This window comes from Cervus elaphus, chromosome 12 (genome assembly GCF_910594005.1).
Source record: "Cervus elaphus chromosome 12, mCerEla1.1, whole genome shotgun sequence".
NCBI classification, from domain to species: Eukaryota; Metazoa; Chordata; class Mammalia; order Artiodactyla; family Cervidae; genus Cervus; species Cervus elaphus.
The window spans coordinates 1988843-2011385 of record NC_057826.1 but is presented as its reverse complement, the minus strand read 5'-3'; the positions used below and the strand labels follow the sequence as shown (position 1 = coordinate 2011385).

At 48.6% G+C, this 22543-nt stretch overlaps 1 protein-coding gene across 7 annotated transcripts in view; it reads right to left on the bottom strand.

Annotated features, from left to right (window-relative positions):
- EFCAB11 (EF-hand calcium binding domain 11) overlaps nucleotides 1-22543 on the bottom strand; it is a 240458-nt gene that overhangs the window by 104047 nt on the left and 113868 nt on the right. The window contains exon 6 of one of the 7 annotated variants that reach the window (XM_043919411.1): nucleotides 11241-13325. The exons of the other annotated variants lie outside the window; for them this stretch is intronic. Coding sequence (XP_043775346.1) covers nucleotides 13274-13325 — 52 coding nt within the window. The 3' untranslated portion in view covers nucleotides 11241-13273. Of the gene's footprint in view, nucleotides 1-11240; nucleotides 13326-22543 lie in introns of those variants that run through there. 7 annotated transcript variants of the gene reach the window in all.

Here is a 22543-nt window from a genome sequence, read left to right as displayed (position 1 = left end):
TCCAGCCATCTCATCCTCTGTTACCCCCTTCTCCTCCTGCCCCCAATCTGTCCCAGCATCAGGGTCTTTTCCAGTGAGTGAACTCTTCACATGAGGTGGCCAAGTACTGGAGTTTCAGCTTCAGCATCAGTCCTTCCAATGAACACCCAGGACTGATCTCCCTTAGGATGGACTGGTTGGATCTCCTTGCAGTCCAAGGGACTCTCAAGAGTCTTCTCCAACACCACAGTTCAAAAGCATCAATTTTTCAGCACTCAGCTTTCTTCACAGTCCATCTCTCACATCCATACATGACCACTGGAAAAACCATAGCCTTGACTAGACAGAAATTTGTTGACAAAGTAATGTCTCTGCTTTTTAATATGCTATCTAGGTTGGTCATAATTTTCCTTCCAAGGAGTAAGTGTCTTTTAATTTCATGGCTGCAGTCACCATCTGCAGTGATTTTGGAGCCCAAAACAATAAAGTCAGCCACTGTTTCCACTGTTTCCCTGTCTATTTCCCATGAAGTGATGGGACCAGATGCCATGATCTTAGTTTTCTGAATGTTGAGCTTTAAGCCAACTTTTTTTACTCTCTTCTTTCACTTTCATCAAGAGGCTCTTTGGTTCTTCTTCGCTCTCTGCCATAAGGGTGGTGTCATCTGCATATCTGAGGTTATTGATATTTCTCCCAGCAGTCTTGATTCCAGCTTGTGCTTCTTCCAGCCCAGCGTTTCTCATGATGTACTCTGCATATAAGTTAAATAAGCAGGGTGACAATCTACAGCCTTGACGTACTCCTTTTCCTATTTGGAACCAGTCTGTTGTTCCATGTCCAGTTCTAACTGTTGCTTCCTGACCTGCATACAGGTTTCTCAAGAGGCAGGTCAGGTGGTCTGGTATTCCCATCTCTTTCAGAATCTTCCACAGTTTATTGTGATCCACACAGTCAAAGGCTTTGGCATAGACAATAAAGCAGAAATAGATGTTTTTCTGGGACTCTATTGCTTTTTCAATGATTCAGCAGATGTTGGCAATTTAATCTCTGGTTCCTCTGCCTTGTCTAAAACCAGCTTGAACATCTGGAAGTTCACAGTTCACGTATTGTTGAAGCCTGGCTTGGAGAATTTTAAGCATTATTTTACTAACGTGTGAGATGAGTGCAATTGTGCGGTAGTTTGAGCATTTTTTGGCATTGCCTTTCTCTGGGTTTGGAATGAAAACTGAACTTTTCCAACCCTGTGGCCACTGCTGAGTTTTCCAGATTTGCTGGCATATTGATTGCAGCACTTTCACAGCATCATCTTCCAGGATTTGAAATAGCTCAACTGGAATTCCATCACCTCCACTGGCTTTGTTTGTAGTGATGCTTTCTAAGGCCCACTTGACTTCACATTCCAAGATGTCTGGCTCTAGTTGAGTGATCACACCATCGTGATTATCTGGGTCATGAGCATCTTCTTTGTACAGTTCTTCTGTGTATTCTTGCCACCTCTTCATAATATCTTCTGCTTCTATTAGGTCCCTACCATTTCTGTCCTTTATCGAACCCATCTTTGCATGAAATATTCCCTTGATATCTCTAATTTTCTTGAAGAGATCACTAGTCTTTCCCATTCTGTTGTTTTCTTATATTTCTTTGCATTGATCGCTGAGGAAGACCTTCTTATCTCTCCTTGCTATTCTTCGGAACTCTGCATTCAGATGGGAATATCTTTCCTTTTCTCCTTTGCTTTTCTCTTCTCTTCTTTTCACAGCTATTTGTAAGGCCTCCTCAGACAGCCATTTTGCTTTTTTGCATTTCTTTTCCATGGAGATGTTCTTAATCCCTGCCTCCTGTACAATGTCATGAACCTCCGTCCATAGTTCACCAGGCACTCTGTCTATCAGATCTAGTCCCTTAAATCTATTTCTCACTTCCACTGTATAATTGAAAGGTCGGGCATGTTGAGGCATGCCCCGGAAGAGTGCCGCAGGCAAGTTCCAGAGGCTGACTAAACTTCCGGGGACCGACCCCCTGCAGCCTGGTCCAATCAGGTACCGACACGGAGCCCTTGGACACCAACCGCCGCTGTAGCCAGCGCTTTCTTCCTTATATGGGAAGACCTGGCTTGGACGCCGGCCCTGGCTATAAAACCTCTCCCCACCCCTCATACCTCGCAGACTCCCTTTGTCTCCTCGCTCACCTGCCCCTGGGAGTTCTGCCCGAGAGCGACCGCCCAATAAAGGCCTTCATCAACGGTCCTTAGAGGTGGCCCTTTCTTCCCACAGCGTTTTCTAACATCTGGCGCCCAACGTTGGGCTCGAGGTGAGGGCCCCAGCACTTGCCGTTGAGGCCCCCTCGAGCTCCACTGCCGCGGTAGCCCCGGACCCAGGCGGCTGACCAACCCCCCAGACGGCAGGATATGGGGTAAGTCCCTTCAGCTTTGGGGCCTGCCCTCCCTGGCGACCACCTCCTAGGGCCCAGTAACGGGTGCGCACTTACTGGGCCCTCCCGGTCACCAGCTGGTGGGGAGACGTCCTCAGTGGCTGAGTAGACCTCCGGCTTCGGCCTCCGGCTTCGGCCTTTTCCGGTCACCAGCTCGTGAGGGAGACGTCCCAAGCGGCTGAGTAGACCTCCGGCTTCGGCCTTTCCTGGTCCCCAGCTCATGAGGAAGACGTTCCGAATGGCTGCACGGACCTCCGGCTTCCCTTGACACATCCGAAGACGTTCGGACAGCGGGGGTTGCCTCCATGCCCCGTGGTTGCCATGGGATCGACAGCCTCCAAACCCGATCCCCAATACTCCACCCCCTTAGAGTGCCTGCTGGCTAACCTGCGGACCCTAAGACTAAAGGGATATATCCGCCCCAAGCAGCTCACTTTTCTGTGTTCACAGGCCTGGCCTCAGTATTCCCTAGATAATGGCTCACAATGGCCAGCCACAGGGACACTAGACTTTGACGTCCTCCGTGATTTAGATAATTACTGCCGGAGAACGGGAAAATGGTCTGAGGTCCCCTATGTTCAGGCCTTTTGGGCGTTGCGCTCTCGCCCCACCCTGTGCACCACGTGCGCTCCCAGCCAAATCCTACTCACCATCCCCCCCCCCCGACTCCACCCTCCCGGACCAAGCCAGCTCCTCCCGTCTCTGAGTCCTCTGCTTTCTCTGTTCCCCCAGAAGATCTGGTGGCCCCCCCTCCCTATGCATCTCCCATGGCCCCCACCCCTTCCTCTCCGGCTCCTGCCCCCTCCCCCTCCACTCCGGCCCCTTTTGCCCCTGCTCCCGCCCCCGAGACTCCACCGCCGGCCCCAGATCCTCCGGCCCTTAACCCTATCTTGTAACCTCCCCTTCCCCCCGTCACTCCCTCCCCTTCTCCGGTTAGCTCCCACACTTGCTCCCACAGCAACCCTCCAAGAGCCTCCCCTCCCCCTCCCCCAGCCCCGCTACTCCCTCTGCGACAAGTAGCCGGAGCTGAGGGTCTAGCCCAGGTCCACGTCCCCTTCTCTCTCCAAGACCTAGCACAGATTGAGGCCAAACTGGGATCCTTTTCCTCCAACCCCACTCAATATATTAAACAGTTTATGAGTCTGACCCGCACCTACGCCCTAACATGGCAGGACATATATGTCATCCTGGGGTCTACCACCACCCCCGAAGAGAGGCAGGCCATTTGGATGGCAGCCAAGGCTGAGGCCGACCAGCGGCACTGTGCCAACCCCTCCCCCGAGCCCCCCCCGGGAGCTCAGGCAGTTCCTGACACCAACCCTGATTGGAACTACCAAGAAGGGGGTGGCGGCCAGCTGCGGGTATGCTATATGATAGAGTGTATCCTTGATGGAATGGAAACGTCCTCTCGTAAGGTAGTAAATCTCCTCAAACCAGATGAGGTGACTCAGGGGCCCGACGAAAACCCAGCCATGTTTCTTAATCGGCTGACTGAGGCCCTTGTTCAATACACCAGACTGTCCCCTGAGCCCCCCATTGGGGCAGCTACCTTGGCCAATCGATTTATCTCCCAATCTGCACCTGACATCTGAAAAAAACTGGCCAAGGCCGAGGACGGCCCTTAGACCCCTATTCGAGACCTGGTAAAAATGGCCTTTAAAGTTTACAACACCCGTGGAGAAACTGCTGAGGCCAGCCGAAAGGCAAGGCTCAAACAAAAGGCCGAATTTCAGGCAAGCCTCCTAAACCAGCAAACCCAGGCCTTGGTAGCAGCCCTGCGGCTGGCGGCGGGCTCGGGGCCCCAAAACCCCCCTCCAGGGGCCTGCTTCAAGTGCGGCCAAGAAGGACACTGGGCCAAGATGTGCCCCAATCCGCGGCCTCCCTCCAAGCCGTGCCCGTTGTGCAAACAACGAGGACACTGGGCTAGTGACTGTCCCCAGGCCTCTCAGGCCCTGACCTCTAGGGGACCAGAGCGCCCCAGGGAGACCTTCTGCCCTCCTCCGGCCTTGCAGCTGCTGAGCCTCAATGATGACTGACGCCGCCCAGACTCGGGAACCCCGATAACCCAAGCCGAGCCCAGGGTAATGCTCCAGGTAGTGGGTAAGTCTATCAACTTTCTAGTTGATATGGGGGCTACCTATTCGGTCCTTCCGTCTTTTGGGGGCACTTTACGTCCTTCCCAGGTTTTGGTCATGGGCATTGATGGCCAACCCTCGTGTCCACTCCAAACCCAACCACTGTCCTGCCAATTAGATTCCTGCCTATTTACCCACTCCTTTTTGGTCATCCCCTCCTGCTCTACTCCTCTCTTGGGAAGAGATATACTCGCTAAGCTGAAGGCCACTCTCCACCTAACTCCAGGATCGGCTCCCACGTCAGGGGCCTTCCTAATGCTACTTGTTGACCCTCCAACCTCTTCTGTTAATCCTGAGGTCTGGGACACCCGAGTCCCGGTGGTGGCTCGGCACCACCCTCCAGTCCTCATCCGACTAAGGGACCCCACCTGCTTCCCAGCCAGGCCCCAGTTTCCTTTGTCTACTCGTAACCTCAGGGGGCTAAAGCCCATCATCAACCGTCTCATGGGACAGGGTCTTTTGATCCCCACGACTTCCCCCTGTAACACGCCCATCCTCCCTGTTCGAAAGGCTTCAGGAGACTACCGGCTAGTGCAGGATCTCCGCCTGATCAACACGGCGGTGGTCCCTGCCCATCCACTTGTCCCTAACCCCTACACCCTCCTTTCTTCCATACCCCCCAAAACCTCTCATTTCACCATTATTGACCCCAAGGATGCCTTTTTTTACCATCCCACTCCACCCCGACTGCCAATTCCTCTTTGCTTTCACCTGGACTGACCCCGACACCCAGCTGACCACACAACTCACATGGACCGTACTCCCTCAGGGATTCAGAGACAGTCCCCACTACTTCGGGCAGGCTGTGTCCCGGGACCTGGCCAGATGCTCGCTCCGCCCTAGCACCCTCCTCAAATACGTAGACGACTTGCTCCTTTGCAGCCCCTCAGAAGAGACCTCCCGACAACATTCTGCAACTCTTCTTAATTTCCTCGGTTCCCAGGGTTACAGAGCCTCACAATCCAAGGCCCAACTGACTCAGACTTCTGTTGTCTATCTAGGCCTCCAAATCACCCCTACCACTAAGGCCCTGACAGCAGATCGGTGTAGCCTTCTCAGGTCCATCTGCCCTCCGGCCAACGGAGACCAGATATTGTCCTTCTTAGGACTGATGGGGTTCTTCCGACACTGGGTCCCAAATTACGCCACCCTGGCCAAACCCCTATATGCTGCCGCTAAAGAGACTCCCACAGGACCGCTGTCTTCCCCCACCAAAGTGGCTAAGGCCTTCCACGCTTTACACTCAACCCTATTGGCTGCATCCCCTCTCTTTCTCTCAAATCCCAACTATCCGCACCATCTATACACTGATGAAAAGGGAGGGATAGCCTTTGGAGCCTTGGTGCAACCGATTGGCCCCGAACTGCTACCTATTGCTTACATATCCAAACAACTTGACCCCACAGCCAGGGGATGGTTCCCCTGCCTGTGGGCACTAGCGGCAGCGGCAACATTGTACGCTGATGCTAAAAAGCTGATTCATGGTCAACCCCTGACCATCTTCTCACCTCATCGCCTTGGCGATCTTTTAGCCTCTAGATTTCTCTCTGACCTCAGCGAATCCAGGCTCCAGCAGTTTCACCTGGTATTTTTGGACAATCCGCAAGTTTCCGTGAGTCGCTCTCCACAATTAAACCCGCTTTGTTCGTTGCCCTCCCTCCCCCTCTCCTCAAAACCCCCAGCCCACTCATGCTCAGAGGTCCTTGAGTCCCTTATGCAACCACCTCACAACCTGTTTTCCGAACCTCTGCCAGATCCAGAGCTAACTTTGTTCATCGATGGGAGCTCAAAGCGAGATCCCGATGGGAACCGAAGGGCGGCTTATGCTGTGGTAACCACCCGAGAAGTCCTGGAGGCTCAGCCCTTGCCACCCAGGACGACCTCTCAGAAGGCTGAACTAACAGCCCTAACTAGAGCCTTACACCTAGCAAAAGGAAAAAGGGCCAACATTTACACAGACTCCAAATATGCCTTCTTGATTGCCCATTCTCACGCGGCAATCTGGAAAGAGCGGGGCTTCCTGACCACTAAAGGATTCCCACATCTGTAATGCCCCCCACATTACTTGACTGTTAGATGCCTTATCTCTGCCCAAAGAGGTCGCTATCATACACTGCAAGGGACACCAAAATACTCACGACACCGTCACTCTGGGTAATAACATGGCAGACCAAGTGGCTCGACAAATCACCTTACAACAAGCCCCCGAGCCCTTGCTGACTTTGAGATCCACCCTCAACCCAGATTATTCCAGCGAAGAAGCCAGAGCCTTGCTGGCACAGGAAGGGGCTCAGAGGCACCCGTCGGGATGGATACTACTCCATAATAAACCGGTGCTTCCTGAGCGCCAGGCTAAGGTCATAATATCCCAAATCCACAATACCCTCCACATCGGACCAAGGGCTCTCTTTTCCTTTCTCAGCCCTGTCTTTTCTCCCCTACATCTCAGACAGACCATATATGCTGTCCACCACTCCTGCCTAACATGTGCTTCCACCTCTCCTCAAGGAGGACTCCGACCCCCACAGGAGACTCACCAGCTAAGGGGACATATGCCCGGGCAGGATTGGCAGATAGACTTCACCCACATGCCCAGACATCGAACCTACCGCTATCTGCTGGTCTTGGTGGACACCTTTTCAGGATGGGTCGAGGCCTTCCCCACCGCCCGAGAGATGGCAGCGGCGGTGGCAGAGGTCTTGATGACCCATCTCATTCCCAGATTCGGGTTGCCAAACTCTCTCCAGTCTGACAATGGGCCTGCCTTCATCTCACAGATCTCCCAGCAGGTGGCTACGGCCCTGGGTATCGACTGGCATCTCCACATCCCCTATTGGCCCCAATCGTCAGGCAAAGTAGAGCGGGTGAACGGCATCATCAAGATGCACCTGACGAAGCTTGCCTCAGAACTGCGGCTGTCTTGGGTCAACCTCCTTCCTCTGCCGCTCACTTGCATTCGTACCACACCACACTCCAAAACAGGTTTGACCCCTTTTGAACTGCTCTACAGCAGGCCCTGACTCCTGACTCACCTCCCAGAGGGAGAGGCTCCCCCACTTGCGGGGTACCTCCCCCTCTTCTCCCTCCTACGATCCTTGCTGAGAGAGCACGCAGACCGGGTCCTGCCACAACCGACAGACGACGAGGGGCCAACTCAGCCTCTGGCCCCGGGAGATCAGGTACTGCTAAAAGCCTTGAGTCCTCGCCCGCTACAACCTCGCTGGATGGGGCCCCATACTGTAATCCTCACCACTCCCACGGCAGCCAAACTTCTGGGACACGAGCCCTGGTATCACCTGACCCGGCTCAAACGAGCTCCCCCGGGTCTCCCAGAGACAGGGGTGGCCCTGGCCCAGGCCCCTCCTCCCAATTACTCCTACCGCTCCACCCTCACGGGGCCGACCAAACTGACCATCACCCGAACCCCTCTGTCATCGATCCCAAAATAATTGAGGGACCACATCCCGATATCCGATGCTGACCTGGCATCACCCGCTGTGGCTGCTAACAATCACAGCTCTGGCCATACTTTTTGCCATTGGATTAGCGGCCGCAGCCCCCCGTGATTGGTCTTCCACTCTTCGACTGTCCCTGGCCCTCACATACCTAGCCATCTGCTTCCTACTCCTGAGGTTCTATTCCCTTGGGACCAGAGCAGGGAATTCTGTGTCATGCTAGCAACGCTGTTCGCCCTGGGGGCAGCCGGACAACAAGGGGGCCTCTGTGCAGCCCTCAAGGAGGACTGTTGCTTTTACGCAGACCATACAGGGGTAGTAAGGGAGTCCATGGCCAAAGTAAGAGAAAGACTAGAGCGCAGAAAGAGGGAACGGGAAGCCCAGCAAGGTTGGTTCGAATCATGGTTCCAAAACTCCCCCTGGCTGACCACCCTGCTCTCAACCTTAATGGGACTACTAATAATCCTCTTGTTGCTCTTAACTTTCGGGCCCTGTCTCTTAAATAAGCTCTTGGCCTTTATCAAACAGCGGCTCAACACGGTCCAGCTGATGGTGTTGCGACAGCAGTACCAAGGGCTTCCAACAAACACTCTGTGACAAAATTAACGGCAGACGCTCCCTGTCATCCCGGCCACACCCTACCCCTCGCCGCCCCCGTTCAGCAGGAAGTAGCCAGAGAGAACCGGCGCCCCTTGTCCTATAACAAAAAGGCCGGGATGAAAGGTCGGGCATGTTGAGGCATGCCCCGGAAGAGTGCCGCAGGCAAGTTCCAGAGGCTGACTAAACTTCCGGGGACCGACCCCCTGCAGCCTGGTCCAATCAGGTACCGACACGGAGCCCTTGGACACCAACCGCCGCTGTAGCCCGTGCTTTCTTCCTTATATGGGAAGACCTGGCTTGGACGCCGGCCCTGGCTATAAAACCTCTCCCCACCCCTCATACCTCGCAGACTCCCTTTGTCTCCTCGCTCACCTGCCCCTGGGAGTTCTGCCCGAGAGCGACCACCCAATAAAGGCCTTCATCAACAGTCCTTAGAGGTGGCCCTTTCTTCCCGTGGCATTTTCTAACAATAATCATAAGGGATTTGAATTAGGTCATACCTGAATGGTCTAGTGGTTTTCCCTACTTTCTTCAATTTAAGTCTGAATTTGGCAATAAGGAGTTCATGATCTGAGCCACAGTCAGCTCCCGGTCTTGTTTTTGCTGACTGTATAGAGCTTCTCCATCTTCGGCGGCAAAGAATATAATCAATCTGATTTCGGTGTTGACCATCTGGTGATGTCCATGTGTAGAATGTTCTCTTGTGTTGTTGGAAGAGGGTGTTTGCTATGACCAGTGCATTCTCTTGGCAAAACTCTATTAGCCTTTGCCCTGCTTCATTCCATACTCCAAGGCCAAACTTGCCTGTTACTCCAGGTGTTTCTTGAGTATTCCCCACGGTCCTATTTCATGAAACAGTTTTATTCATTCTTGATGTGTGCCTTCATGTAAATGTTTTCATTATCACCAGAGTCACTTTTAGAGACATTAACTCTATTTTCCAGGGCATGTCATTTTCACATCTGTTAAAGTTGTCTGGGATACAGGACTTTCTAAATTCCAGGCTTGGTACTGACACTAGACATTTTTACCTGAAGCCACTTAGTATCTGAGTCAATTCCTAGGCAGGTTGATAAGAAGTCCCCAAGGAGGAGAGAGGGGTCTGGAATTCTCGAGGAGGAGGAAAGGACAAACATCTTTTTTATCCCTCTATGTTCCTTGGTCTTAGTCACAGAAAATATTTTTTTCTTTAAGCCCGGGACTGATAATTACACAACAAACAACTCCGTTTAAACTCTGTACTAAGGATTATATAACAACAATGTATCCTGCTTGAGGAGAGTTTCTCCTTCTTGAAAACCTTCCAAGGAATCCTGTTATCTTAGAATGTATATTATGGGAGTGGGTCTGGTAAGATCTTTCTATTGTTAGTTCTAATCCTGTCATCTTAAAATGTAAATTGTGAGAGTGGGTCTAGTAAGAGCTTTACAACCTGAGACATTCTTTTGATTTATTGTAATAACCAATTAAAAAAGTATAAACTCCCTTGCTTAGACTAGCGAGGGGGGCACTCTCTGCCCCCTTCTGATGCCTGTGTCAGAAGTTTTCTCTGTCCCTTTTGCACTTTAATAAAGCTCTGCTACACAAGAGCTCTTGATCAAGACTGGTCCCTGGTCCTGAAGCTAAATCTTCGGAGATCACAAATCCAATATCATTCACCATAAGCTATCATGTGTATTTGCATAATATTATAAAATGTATGTTTTGGGTTTCTTTTTCATTCACTCTAAGATATATATATATATATATTTATGATCACTAATAAGGAAAAAAAGAGCCCCTTGATGAGAGTGAAAGAGGAGAGTGAAAAAGCCGGCTTGAAACTCAACATTCAGAAAACTAGTATCACGCTATCTGGTCCCATTACTTCATGACAAGTGAGTGAAGTCGCTCAGTTATGACTGACTCTTTGAGACCAGGCCAGAATACTGGCGTGGGTAGCCTTTTCCTTCTCCAGGGGATTTTCCCAACCCAGGGACTGAACCCAGGTCTCCTGCATCACAGGCAGATTCTTTACCAGCTGAGCCACCAGGGAAGCCCAGGAATACTGAGGTGGGCAGCCTATCCCTTCTCCAGCAGATCTTCCCAACCCAGGAATTGAACTGGAGTCTCCTGCATTGCAGGCAGATTCTTTACCAACTGAGCTATCAGGGGAGCCCATGACATGGCAAGACTTCAGGACAAACGGAAGGGAAAACAGTGGAAGCAGTGAAAGATTTTCTTTTCTTGGGCTCCAAAGTCACGCTGACAGTGACTGTTTTAAAAGTTGCTCGCTCCTTGGAAAGAAAGCTATGACAAAGCTAGACAGCATATTAAAAAACAGAGACATCACTTTGCTGACAAAGGTCCATATAGTCAAAGCTGTGATTTTTCCAGTAGTCATGTATGGATATGAGAGTTGGACCATAAGGAAGGCTCAGTGCCAAAGAATTGATGCTTTTGAACTGTGGTGCACTGGAGAAGACTCTTGAGAGACCCTTGGACTGCAAGGAGCTCAAACCAGTCAATCCTAAAGGAAATCAATCCTCAAGATTCACTGGAAAGACTGATGCTGAAACTCCAATACTTTGGCCACCTGGTGTGAAGAGCCAACTCATTGGAAAAGACCCTGATGCTGGGAAAGGTTGAAGTGGGGAGAAGAAGGGGGTGATAGAGGATGAGATGATTGGATGGCATCACTGATTCAATAGAGGACAGAGGAGCCTGGTGTGCTATAGTCCATGAGGTCGCAAAGAGTTGGACATGACTTCGTGACTGACCACAGCCAACAACAATATGTAACCACTTACTGGATTGCTTTTAAAATAATCTTTAAAGGCTTGTTTGCAATGATAGCCAGTATTTGCAATTATGAGTGAATAATACCAGGCAGGAGACTGGATCCATGTGAAATTTCCTTTCTTCTTTATTCATCAACTTCATTAGGTGACCTTTGTAAGCAGCAAAATCTCCTACTGACTGAGGCTACTTCGGGCCCAACACTCTTTTCTGGTTCAAAATAAAGTAACTGAGAACGTGTCTAATAGTTTGAGAGACTTGGTAAGAGAACTAATTCTTTTCAGACGGTATGTTTTCATGAAAAGTCTCATTTTTCTATTAAGTCCCCTAAGGCAGTCCTGCTTAAATTCTCTTTGGTAAAGGACCACTTTCAAAAAATTTTCCAGTGTTGCAAACTGATACTTGGTAAAACTTAATAAAAATGAATCACTAGAAAAGTGAAATAAAAAGACATGCAAGATAAAAACTGTAATTTTGTATTCCTAGTTCAACCAACAGGAAATTAGATTGCAATAAATAGTACCAAAGTAAACGGAAAAAGGACTATGAAAATCGTATGTTGTTCGTTGAAAGTATGCGTGTAGGCAACTAATACCTAGGATCACTATTACACTTGTAACTTTTTTCATTTTGAGGGAAAAAAATGAATCCCCGTGTTAAGTGTCTATAGGTACACTGTGAATGAACACAGAGCCCAGAAATACTGTGGCACAGTTGGTGAAGAGCCCTGCCAATGCAGGAGATGCCAGAGCGACCCACTCCCTGGGTCGGGAAGATCCCCCGAAGGAGGAAATGGCAACCCACCTCAGTATTCTTGCCTGGAAAATTCCATGGACAGAGGAGCCTGGAGGGCTACAGTCCGTGGGATCGCAAAGAGTTGGTGACGACTGAGCACGCACTCAATAAAAATTTTAATATGGCAAATTGCTTTGCTTCTTGCTTGATAATTTTTCTAACCTGGGTGCGTTTGCCAGCAAGGCTGCTTGTAGGGGACCAAGTACATCTAAACTATTTCTAAGTTTTATTTTCATAATAATAATATGATGGTGATAATAAGAATAGGAAAAAAAACTAGTCTCATAGAATGAAACAGAAGAGGTTTTAGAGCAATCTCAGCAAGCTCAGTTTGTTCATTTTAAAGTTTTATCTAAAATGGAGAAAGTGCTACTACGTTTTCAGAGTTCTTTAAATCCTTCAACAGAAGCCGGTTCTAGCAGTATATCTTGTAAGTTATGGTTAAATTTAAGTTATCTTTTGATGAAAGAAATGGATTCTGGATCCATGAATTTTCTGGGCATAGATCTTCTTTTGATGGAAAATAAAATTCAAAATGCCTGATCAAATCTTAAGGTGTTTTGTGATAGCCTTTCACAGATGTGCAGTACTGAGATCATCACTTGCATTGATCATTGCTAAATTATGGAACGCGTGTCATAATGATCTGTAGAAAGCTCCTAGCTTTCCTTTTTTGCCCTTTGATCTTATCAGCCATTGATAAACATGTTTCTTCTTTGCATGGAAGTACCAAGATCGTTAAAAACACTGAAGGTATTAGATATATAAGCAGTCCTGCTCGTCCAGTTCATCTCGTCAACAGGCCAGGATCTGTCTTCTGATTTTACAGAAATGTACAGAGTTCTTCTGTAAATCAAACATTCTCAAACAATTGTCCTCTTGATCATCCTGATACCTCAGCATGTAGCAACAGCTGTTCATGGTCTGCTTCCACAGGATCAAGTAACACAGCATAATTCGGAATTTAACACAGCAGCCTTTACCTAATTGTGATCTTTAGGACGGCACTCAGCCCATGGTTTAGTTCCACCAACATTTCTTTTCATGGCAGGACTTTCTCATGAGAGAGATGATCTATTGATCTACATTCTGGTGCAGCCTCTAAATCAGGGTGACATCTTCAGGATGCTTTCTGCACCATTGGAACCTGCTCCTACACAAAATGTAAACGCCAGTCAATGTTTGTTGACAATCTAATCCTTCATCTACACAGTTCAGACTTTGTTGTTTGTCAGCAACAAAGCTGAAAAAAGAAATTCTTCCTTCATATCACCATCATGTTCAAACTGCACATAAACAAGAATATGAGTGAAATGACCGTGCTTACCATGAAAAAACACACTGCTGACTGTAATTGCTCCATGAGTTAGCCCTCTGCCCCATTAGCTGGTTCCAGAATAGGCTGAGCTATGGGGGTTCTAGAAGCAGCACTTGCCTACCCTCTCTGTTAGGGATTCGCACAACATTCCTAGCAAATACCTTTGAAACCATCTTTCACCAATGTCTCACCAACTGTATATGGATTTTAGTCTTGGCAAGCTGAAACGCTACTTATCAAGAAGCCTGTAAAGCCCTCCTGTTTATATGTGAAACCCTGAACATCTGCTTCAATCAGCTTTCAAATCCAATATCCTTTTGTTCAAAAAATTTTCATGGTTTTGAACTGAACTTTTTTGGATGGCATTAAAGAAATATTTTTGTGTCACTGTGGATTCTACCACCTTGTACACTGTGATGGTTCCACGGCATCACAGGCAGTATGTCTCTACAAATCACCAAGCATTATGCTTTCGGGACGTCAGCATCAGTGACAGCTATAACCTGAACTCGGGGTGTGAGCGATCGCAGTTCCGAAGAAAACAAATATGTACTCTTGTCTGCTTCTTCAAACTCACTCCCACCCGCACCTTTTGGTTTACACTCTTTCCACATTCAGAAATGAAAAGGATTTTCTCACCAGAAACCAGACAAACAAACAAAAGAAACTCCAGGGAGGCCTGTTTTACCTTCTGTAAACTGAGGGTGAAAATGACCAGCATACATTTTATTTCCTTAGTCAACTAATATTGTGAAATAATAAAAATGAAATTTTTGATTAAATATGAAAACTTGTAAGGTATAAAAAGAAAGGCTTACATTTCCACAGATTTTTAGATACGTTGAGAGTACAGCTGATAAATCAATCAGAAATAATCACACACTGTAACTTGGTCCTACCACACAGGGTTATTTACTACATAACTTGCACCGTGTATGACTCACTATTTGAGCTTACCGGAACTGAGGTCGTCTACACCCTGTTCAGTGAGACGAGTCTGCCATTGTGAACGTGGGTGGCATCATGACAATTTCAAACCGCTCTAAAAGCTTCTGACTTCCCAGGTGGCGCTGGTGGTAAAGAATCCGCCTGCCAGTGGAGGAGATGCCAGAGACACGGGTTCAATCCCTGGGTGGGGAAGAATCCCTGGAGGAGGAAATGGCAACCCACCCCAGTATTCTCGCCTGGAGAATGAATCCCATGGACAGAGGAGCCTGGAGGGCTGCAGTCCGTGGGGATGCAAAGAGTTGGGTACGACTGAGCCTGCACACACAGGCTCAACAGCACAGAAGCTTCTGGTGCCCGCTCTGAGTGTCCACGCCTAAGTCGTCATGGGCCAGCACCAATCTGCCGACCACACTCAGAATAGCACGGTCCTAAGGCACCATGAATACAGAACCAATATTACTTGCTGATTCAGGATAAGGGAAAGCAAGCAAAAGCAAGGGAGGCTTCAAGGAAGACCCTTGGGTGACTTTCAGCTTGGGCCAAAGGATGGAGAGTGATGCCACTTACTGAAGCAGGAGGGAGAAATCTGTTTGTGTGAAGTTCGGGAGGCCATGAGGTACCCAGGCAGAGACGTTAAGTGTGGGTGAGTCAGGACCTTAGGGAGAGATCTGGTCTGCTGGAAATCACCAGCACTTGGATGTTGTATTTTGGCATAAGATCGTCTAAGGAGAACCCGTGGCCGGAGAAACAAGTCAGGAGCGAGGCCTGACCTCTCCGACGTGCAGAGGTGGGCAGAGAGGGAAGTCGAGGCAGGACAGGCTCGGGATAGCGGCTCTGCCGTGCGTGCCTGGGTCAGAGTCGTTTTCAGGGCTCCACTGGGCGCATGGGGGAGGAGAGAGCTGCACCTCCGATTCCCAGAGCTCCGACGCAGAGCACTGCTGTGGAAGCACTTAACAGACAAGCCCTGGGGGACTTCCCTGGGGGTCCAGCCCGCCCCCCACTGCAGGGCACGCAGGTTCGATCCCTGGTCAGGTAAGACCCCACACTGCCACAGGGCAACTAAGCCTGACCCAGAACAAGGGCCAGAGCGTTCGTAAAAAGAAACTAATGAATAAAAAGATGATGGTGAATCATTTAAATAAATAAATAGATAAGCATGGGATGAATGACTGAAAGGCACAACAGCCCTGAATATCCGTGCATCTATTATCCTGGCACTGGAATCTGGGGGCACTTCAGTTTTATAAACTGCCCAGGGATGATCTGTTTGAGTAGCTTACTCCTTCAAACAAACAACAGTTCCTTTGATGAACAGAGCTCTTAAATGTTTGTGCACCATGAACCCTTGTGGCAGTTTGATAAAGACTCTAATTTTAAATGCATAAAATAAAGCCAATTATACTGAAATAGATATGAGTATTAAAAAAACAAATTAGCAAGAAGATATTATAGGTGCTTCTTTATTAACACATTAAAGAACAAGACCCAGTGCCAAGACAAATACCCAGTGGTGGGAGGAGGAAAGGGAGGATTCAAGGCAAGGAGGAGTCACTGTGATTCCAAAGCAGCGAAGAGGGTGAACGAGTTCAAGACGGCCACAACACCTAAATTATGATGCCAAAATCTGTGAGCCCTTGAGGGCGGGAGAAGTGGGTGACAGGGGATGAGATGGTTGGAGGGCGTCACCGACTCGATGGACACGAGTTTGAGTAAACTCCGTGAGATGGTGAAAGAAGGAGCCTGGCGTGCTGCAATCTACGGGGGCCCAAAGAGTCGGCCACGACTGAGCGACTGAACAGCTACAAGCTGCTGGTGACAAAGTCCGAGATGCTGCTAAGATGACGGTGCTTGTTGACCACGTTTCTAATTTTAAAAGATGCTAAATATCCGTCAGAGATCTACGTTCACGGAACCCAGATGAAAAATCCTTGAATTGAAAGATTTTGTTCACTTGTACCCTCACCACTAGATTCAGTGATTAAGTTCTGTTTTTTAAATGCATCTTTTTTTAAAAATAAGAAAAATCATACAGTCTACCAAATAGTGGGCTTCCCAAGTGGTTCAGTGGTTAAGAATCTGCCTGCCGTTTCAGAGACTCAGGAGACGGGGATTCAGTCCCTGGGTCGGGAAGATCCCCTGGAGGAGGAAATGGCAACCCGCTCCAGTGTTCTTGCCTGGGAAATCCCATGGACAGAGGAGCCTGGCAGGCTACAGTCCGTGGGGTCACACAGAGTCGGACCTGACTTTGATGCACATGCAGGTGGAGAAGAGGCTTGGGAGCAGACTACTGGGTAATGGCAGAAGTGTGCAGCCGAGTTGGTGCGGACACAATGGACGTGGAGAAAAAGAAAGGAACCCGGGACGCCCCCAAGGTTTTGGGCATGAGTGATAGGAAGGATGGAGTTCCGCGAGGGTGCAGTTCTGTGAATTAAGATGGAAAATCTTAAGAGAAGCAGGTTTGAGGGAGAAAATCATGGGTCTGGTTGTGAAAGTGGGGGTTCTCTATCACATGTCCTTGTAGAGAGCTGGATACAGAAAAGTAGAAAAGCTAAAGCAATTTAAATGTCACAATAGGGACTGATTAAGTTAACTATTATATATTGATAAACTGTTTATATTGATAAACGGCAGTTACAAAGAATGAGGTCTATTACTAAAATCTGTAACATATGCAGAATGGTACACAGCATTTTAATAATATTGTTCAGTTCAGTTCAGTTCAGTCACTCAGTCGTGTCCAGCTCTTTGGGGTCGTATACATAATCTGTGCCTGTCCATCTGCGCATGTACATGCTACTTCATATGCTCAGAAAAAATCTGGGTGAATACACAACCAAACAGCTAATAATATTTATCTGGGAAATGAAACTGGCAGAGGATAGGATGAACGAAACATTTTACTTTATTTATTTCTATATTGTTAGAACTTCCAAATGAAGAACAAGTATTACACACATAATAGAAAAAATAAAAAAAGTTTGAAAAGTTTTTAAAAAATGTTTTAAATGACGCTTGGTTCACATGTAAGCAAACACTCTCAAATCCAGGCACATTTCCTGATTGTTTTTTGTTTTTTAATTTTATTGAAGTACAATTGATTGAAAATATAGTGTGAATTTCTTCTGTATAGCAAAGTGACTCAGATATACATGTATATTCTATTTCATATTCTTTTCCATTGTGGCTTGTCACAGGATACCAAATACAGTTCCCTGTGCTATATAATTGGACTTTGTTGCTTATCCATCCTATATATAACAGTTTGCCTCTCCTAATTTTGGAATTCTCTTAATTCCAAGCTCCCAACCCTTCCTTCCCTACACCCCCACCCCCCAACCTTTGCAACCACAGGTCTGTTCTCTGTATCTGTGAGTCTGTTTTTGTTTCATAGATATGCTGATTTGTATCAAATTGTAGATTCCACACATAAACGATCTCATCATGTATTTGTCTTTCTCTTTCTGATTTACTTTGCTTAACATGATCATCTCTAGGTCTATTCATGTTGGTGCAAATGGCATTACTTCAGTCTCTTTGATGGCTGATAATATTCCTTTGTGTAAACACACATACACACACACACAATATATATATACCACTTCTTCTTTATCCATTCATCTGTTGATGGACATTAGTTATTCTTTGAAATGAGGTAGACACTTTGTGACTGCAGCTCTTGGCTGAAGCAGCCAGTAGTCTGAGATACGGGGTGGATGGAGGTGGGAAGTAAAGCGTGTGGAACGGGAAGAGAGGAAATAAGACAAGAGACAGGCATACGTCAGAGATCTGACACTCAAGCTGGGACAACACTAAATCTCTGGACATGTTTACATTTGGGGAGCACGTGTTTTTCAGTTTTTTAAACATGGATGCCTTTAGGTAACTTGGGAGCTCTCTATTTTGCCACAAGCCCCACCACCCCCTATGACCCCCCACCCAGCGTGAGCCATACCTTTCCGTTACTGCAGGCAACGACTTTCCCACCCCTGTGCTAACACGCATTGGGTTCTTACTCTGGGCTCGGCACTGCATTCAATTCTGCCTTCTACTCTACTGGGCACATAGGTAACGTCAAAAGATTGAAAGCATTAACAATGTTTTCTACAAAATCTGCACCTGCCTCATTGTCTCTCTTTTAGCCTTATTAATTTTTGGACATGTCAATAAAAATTAAAGTGGCCGTAAGATCACTGTTTTAGTTCGTACTTGTGCTGTAAAAACATGAGCTCTACAAATCAGCAGGCAATGAGCCCTGACTTCTGATTTAACTTTGACAAGTCCCTCTTTCCCTGGACTGGTAAGGGTTTCCTCTGCTTAAGTAGAGAGTAGCACAAAGATGGGAAAATGAAAGCAGCACAAAGAGAGTATAACCCAAATCCCCATCAGAATGACGGCGCCAAGGACAGAGGAGGCAGGACCCAGGACAGAGCCACGCGGGCCCTGCGAGCAAGCTCATCCTGAAGGCGGGGAAAAGAAACCCTGGCAGGTAAAGGCCAAAGAAAGTAAGAAGTACTCAGCAGCTCTCTTACCAAGCATCTTTCCATACATTAAATAATATCCATTCTAAGATGACTTTAAGAGGCTGTTAACATAATTATTTGGGAATGAATGATGAATGAATAAACAAATAAATGCTCCACATGTGGCATCTCTTTATCTCAATGAAAAGAGAGCCCTAAATAGTTCTCTGTGGAATTCTTTTTTTCAAAGTGGGTGGTTTCAAGATCTAATTATGAACCTGAAGCGGATGTCTGGCCCTCGAGTTTTGAGTTTGGAACATGGAGCTAAGAGAAACTTTACAATGAGTCCTGGAAGAGAAAAGATCATAAAGTTTAATCACATGTCTCTAGGGGGAAAAAGAACAATTTTGAAAATGTTCTATTTCTAATAATCATGGAACATACATCACCTTTTAAGATCTGTTTCTCAGAAGAGCAGAAATCATTTAGTCTAGGAAAACAGTGTGGCTTAATTATTTTATTTTTTTCTTTCCTAGATTCTCTGCCAAGAACTACAGAGCAAAATGAAAAGACAGTGCGGGAGACAGCTGCTAAGTAATCTCTTTGTCGTATTTCTAATAAGATAGCGACATCATTTCTGTTGCTAACATATAGCTGCATTAGGTCTGAAATAAGCTGTTATGGCTTTTTCCCCTCAGTGGACTCCAGCTGCAGTAAGTAATACATCATTTATAATTGGAAATGTGTATCCCTCCCGAAAAAGTTTGCTCCTCCTTGCTCATACCCTTGAGCACCTTGCTTGAATTTGAAGCCACTGCTGGGTTTGCGTACATGCGTGTGGGCTCAGTCGTTTCCCTCGTGTCCTACTCTGCAACCTCACGGACTGTAGCTGCCAGGCTCCTCTGTCCATGGGATTCTCCAGGCAAGAATACTGGAGTGGGCTGCCATGCCCTCCTCCAGGGGATCTTCCTGACCCAGGGATCAAACCTGCATCTCTTATATCCCCTGCACTGGCAGGCGGGTTCTTTACCACTATCACCACCTGGGATGCCTGGGTGGTCTTAATAAATAAAAATGTGGTCAACCAATAAAAATCAGCCATGTGTCAACTGGCCATCCAATAAGGAGGCCTGTATATACACTGTGTCTGTATGCATGCTGTCACTTCGGTCGTGTCCGACTCTGTGCGACCCCATGGACTGCAGCCCGCCAGGCTCCTCTGTCCATGGGATTCTCTAGGCAGGAATCCTGGAGTGGGTTGCCATGCCCGCCTCCAGGGGATCTTCCCCACCCAGGGATCGAACTCACGTCTCCTACACTGCAGGCAGATTCTTGACCTGCTGAGCCCCTGGGGAAGCCCCCTTGATTTGCATACATAATTTGATATTGACTGAGCACCTTCCTCCAGTCAGTGCTGAGAGTTCAGTGGGCGAGAAGAGGAGCAGCGGAGGGCAGAACTCTGAGGATGACGACGCGGAAGGGAAGGGGACTCAGACAGTTGGCCAGAAAAACAGGAGGAGCACGGACGCCAAGGGCGAAGGGCATGCTCAGAAGGCGCGCTCACTCGTGCCAAACGCTGCGCGGAAGGACTCATGTACCCACTCGCTGGGCCAACAGAGGGGACGCTGACCCTGTTCCGCGTGGCTTCAGCGGAGTTACCGGGGCCGAAATAAGACCACAGTGGGTTAGAAGGGATTTGGAAATGGGAGGCAGAGGAGCGACTGCAGCTTAAATGCAGAACGTCAGACAAAGGAGGTCACTGACGTTCTTAGGTCCGCAGGAAGCGGAAAGGGGAAGAATCCGAGATCCGGGTGGCTGGATCTCCTGCGGATGGCGCGGGCGAGGGGAGGCGGCCCCCTCCCTCTGAGACAGGAGGAGGGGGTCCGCGGCAGATCGGAGTTCCGGGTGGGAAAAGTTAGCTATTACCCTCCATCCTCATCCTCACAGCCGTCATCATCTCCAGAGTAAAACTGCAGAGGGAGACCGGAAGTAAGACGTTGTCATTTTGGTGATTTCTATTTTCTTAGAGAAACGGGGAGCAAGGCCGTTCGCTGAGAGTGACGGAGAAGAGGTAGGGCAGAAGTCTGAGAAGAGGTGGAGCCTTGAAAATGTTTCCAGGGGAACCAGGAGGAAGCTGGCGGCCCCGAGGTCCCTGGGATGCTACACGGCTTGCACGGCTCACCCGGCAGGCCGTCTCCAAGCTGAGCGCGAGGCAGAAGGTGGAGGCCTGGGCCGCCAGACAGGAGAGATGAAAAGACAAGGGGGCGAAGCAGTCGGGGGTCTGGCTGAAAGTGATGGGCCAGGGGATCCAGAGCAGACCGGGGCGGGAGACGGGCAGTCTGGGAAGCACCCAGGGGAAGGACCGGAGGCCTCGGAGAAGATGGCATCGCGGCGACGGGACCAGCACCAGACCCGGCCAGAGGGCACCCGCCCTGGGCGCCGAATTCTCGAGAGCTCGGCTCTGACCCTCCTCCCTGAAAGGAGTCGGTGGGGCCCGGCCTCCGTCCCCTGCAATCCACCTTTCAGATCCCCATGCAGGTGCCTGGGGCCCGAAGCTCCCCACCGAAGCAGCCCTCCGCACACTCTGCCCGGGCCGCCCTCCTCCTGGGGGCCCACCAGGGTTGGCCACGGGGGGCCGTGCGGATTCACTCCCATGGGGGGCTGGCTGTGCACACACGGGCACGCGAGGCTCCTTCTCAGGGACAGGGCCGCGCTCCCCCACAGCTATCAAACAAGGCTGTGAAACCAGAAGGTTATGAAAAGGAGAGGCAGAAATGAAAAGAAACCAACTGAAAATCTCGGAGTGAAAAAATATGGTTAGCAAGTTCAATACAGCTTAAGAGAAATTAAAGAAAGTGGAAGACAAAACTAAGAAAATCTTCCAGGATGCAGTAGAGAGAGATTAAAAAAAAAAAAAGGTAAGGGGAAAAACAAGCAAACAAAAAAATTACGGAGACAGACGTAAGGAGAAAAAGTTAAGGAAAAGACGTAAGGGAAAGCACTGACATTAAAAGAAGTTTCAAAAGGAGGGGAGAAAAGGAGGAGAAAAAATGTAATGCTGAAAACATCCAATTAAGGGGGCCAAACAATGTGAACAATTTACACGAATAGGGACAAACATTCAAAGAAGGCCAACACCTCTTTAGAAATGAAAAAACTGAGCTGGTTTGGAATATAAAGGATTTTTCCTTCCGCCAAAGACAGTGAAAGTGAAGTCGCTCAGCCGTGTCCCACTCTCTGGGACTCCATGGAAGACAGTCCACGGAATTCTCCAGGCCAGAATACTGGAGTGGGTAGTCTTTCCCTTCTCCAGAGGAATCTTCCCAACCCAGGGATTGAACCCAGGTCTCCCGCCTTGCCGGCGGATTCTTTACCGGCCGAGCCACAAGGGAAGCCCAGAAACCTTTCCATAAAGAAGCTAGAAACAGAACACAGATGCTCGCTACTACCCGACCAGCCGAATGTGTCAGAGGTCCTGACTCGAGGAAAAGAGCTCTCTGAACGCGAGGTTTTAGAGAGTGAACCTCCTGGTAAAGGTCCAGATATCAGTAGGACTAAACAGAGGCCCTGCTAAGGGAGCCGTTGGTAAAGTCATGGAGACGAAGGTCGCCAGAGCTGAGAGAGTGAACACTGGAATCTGAAGTA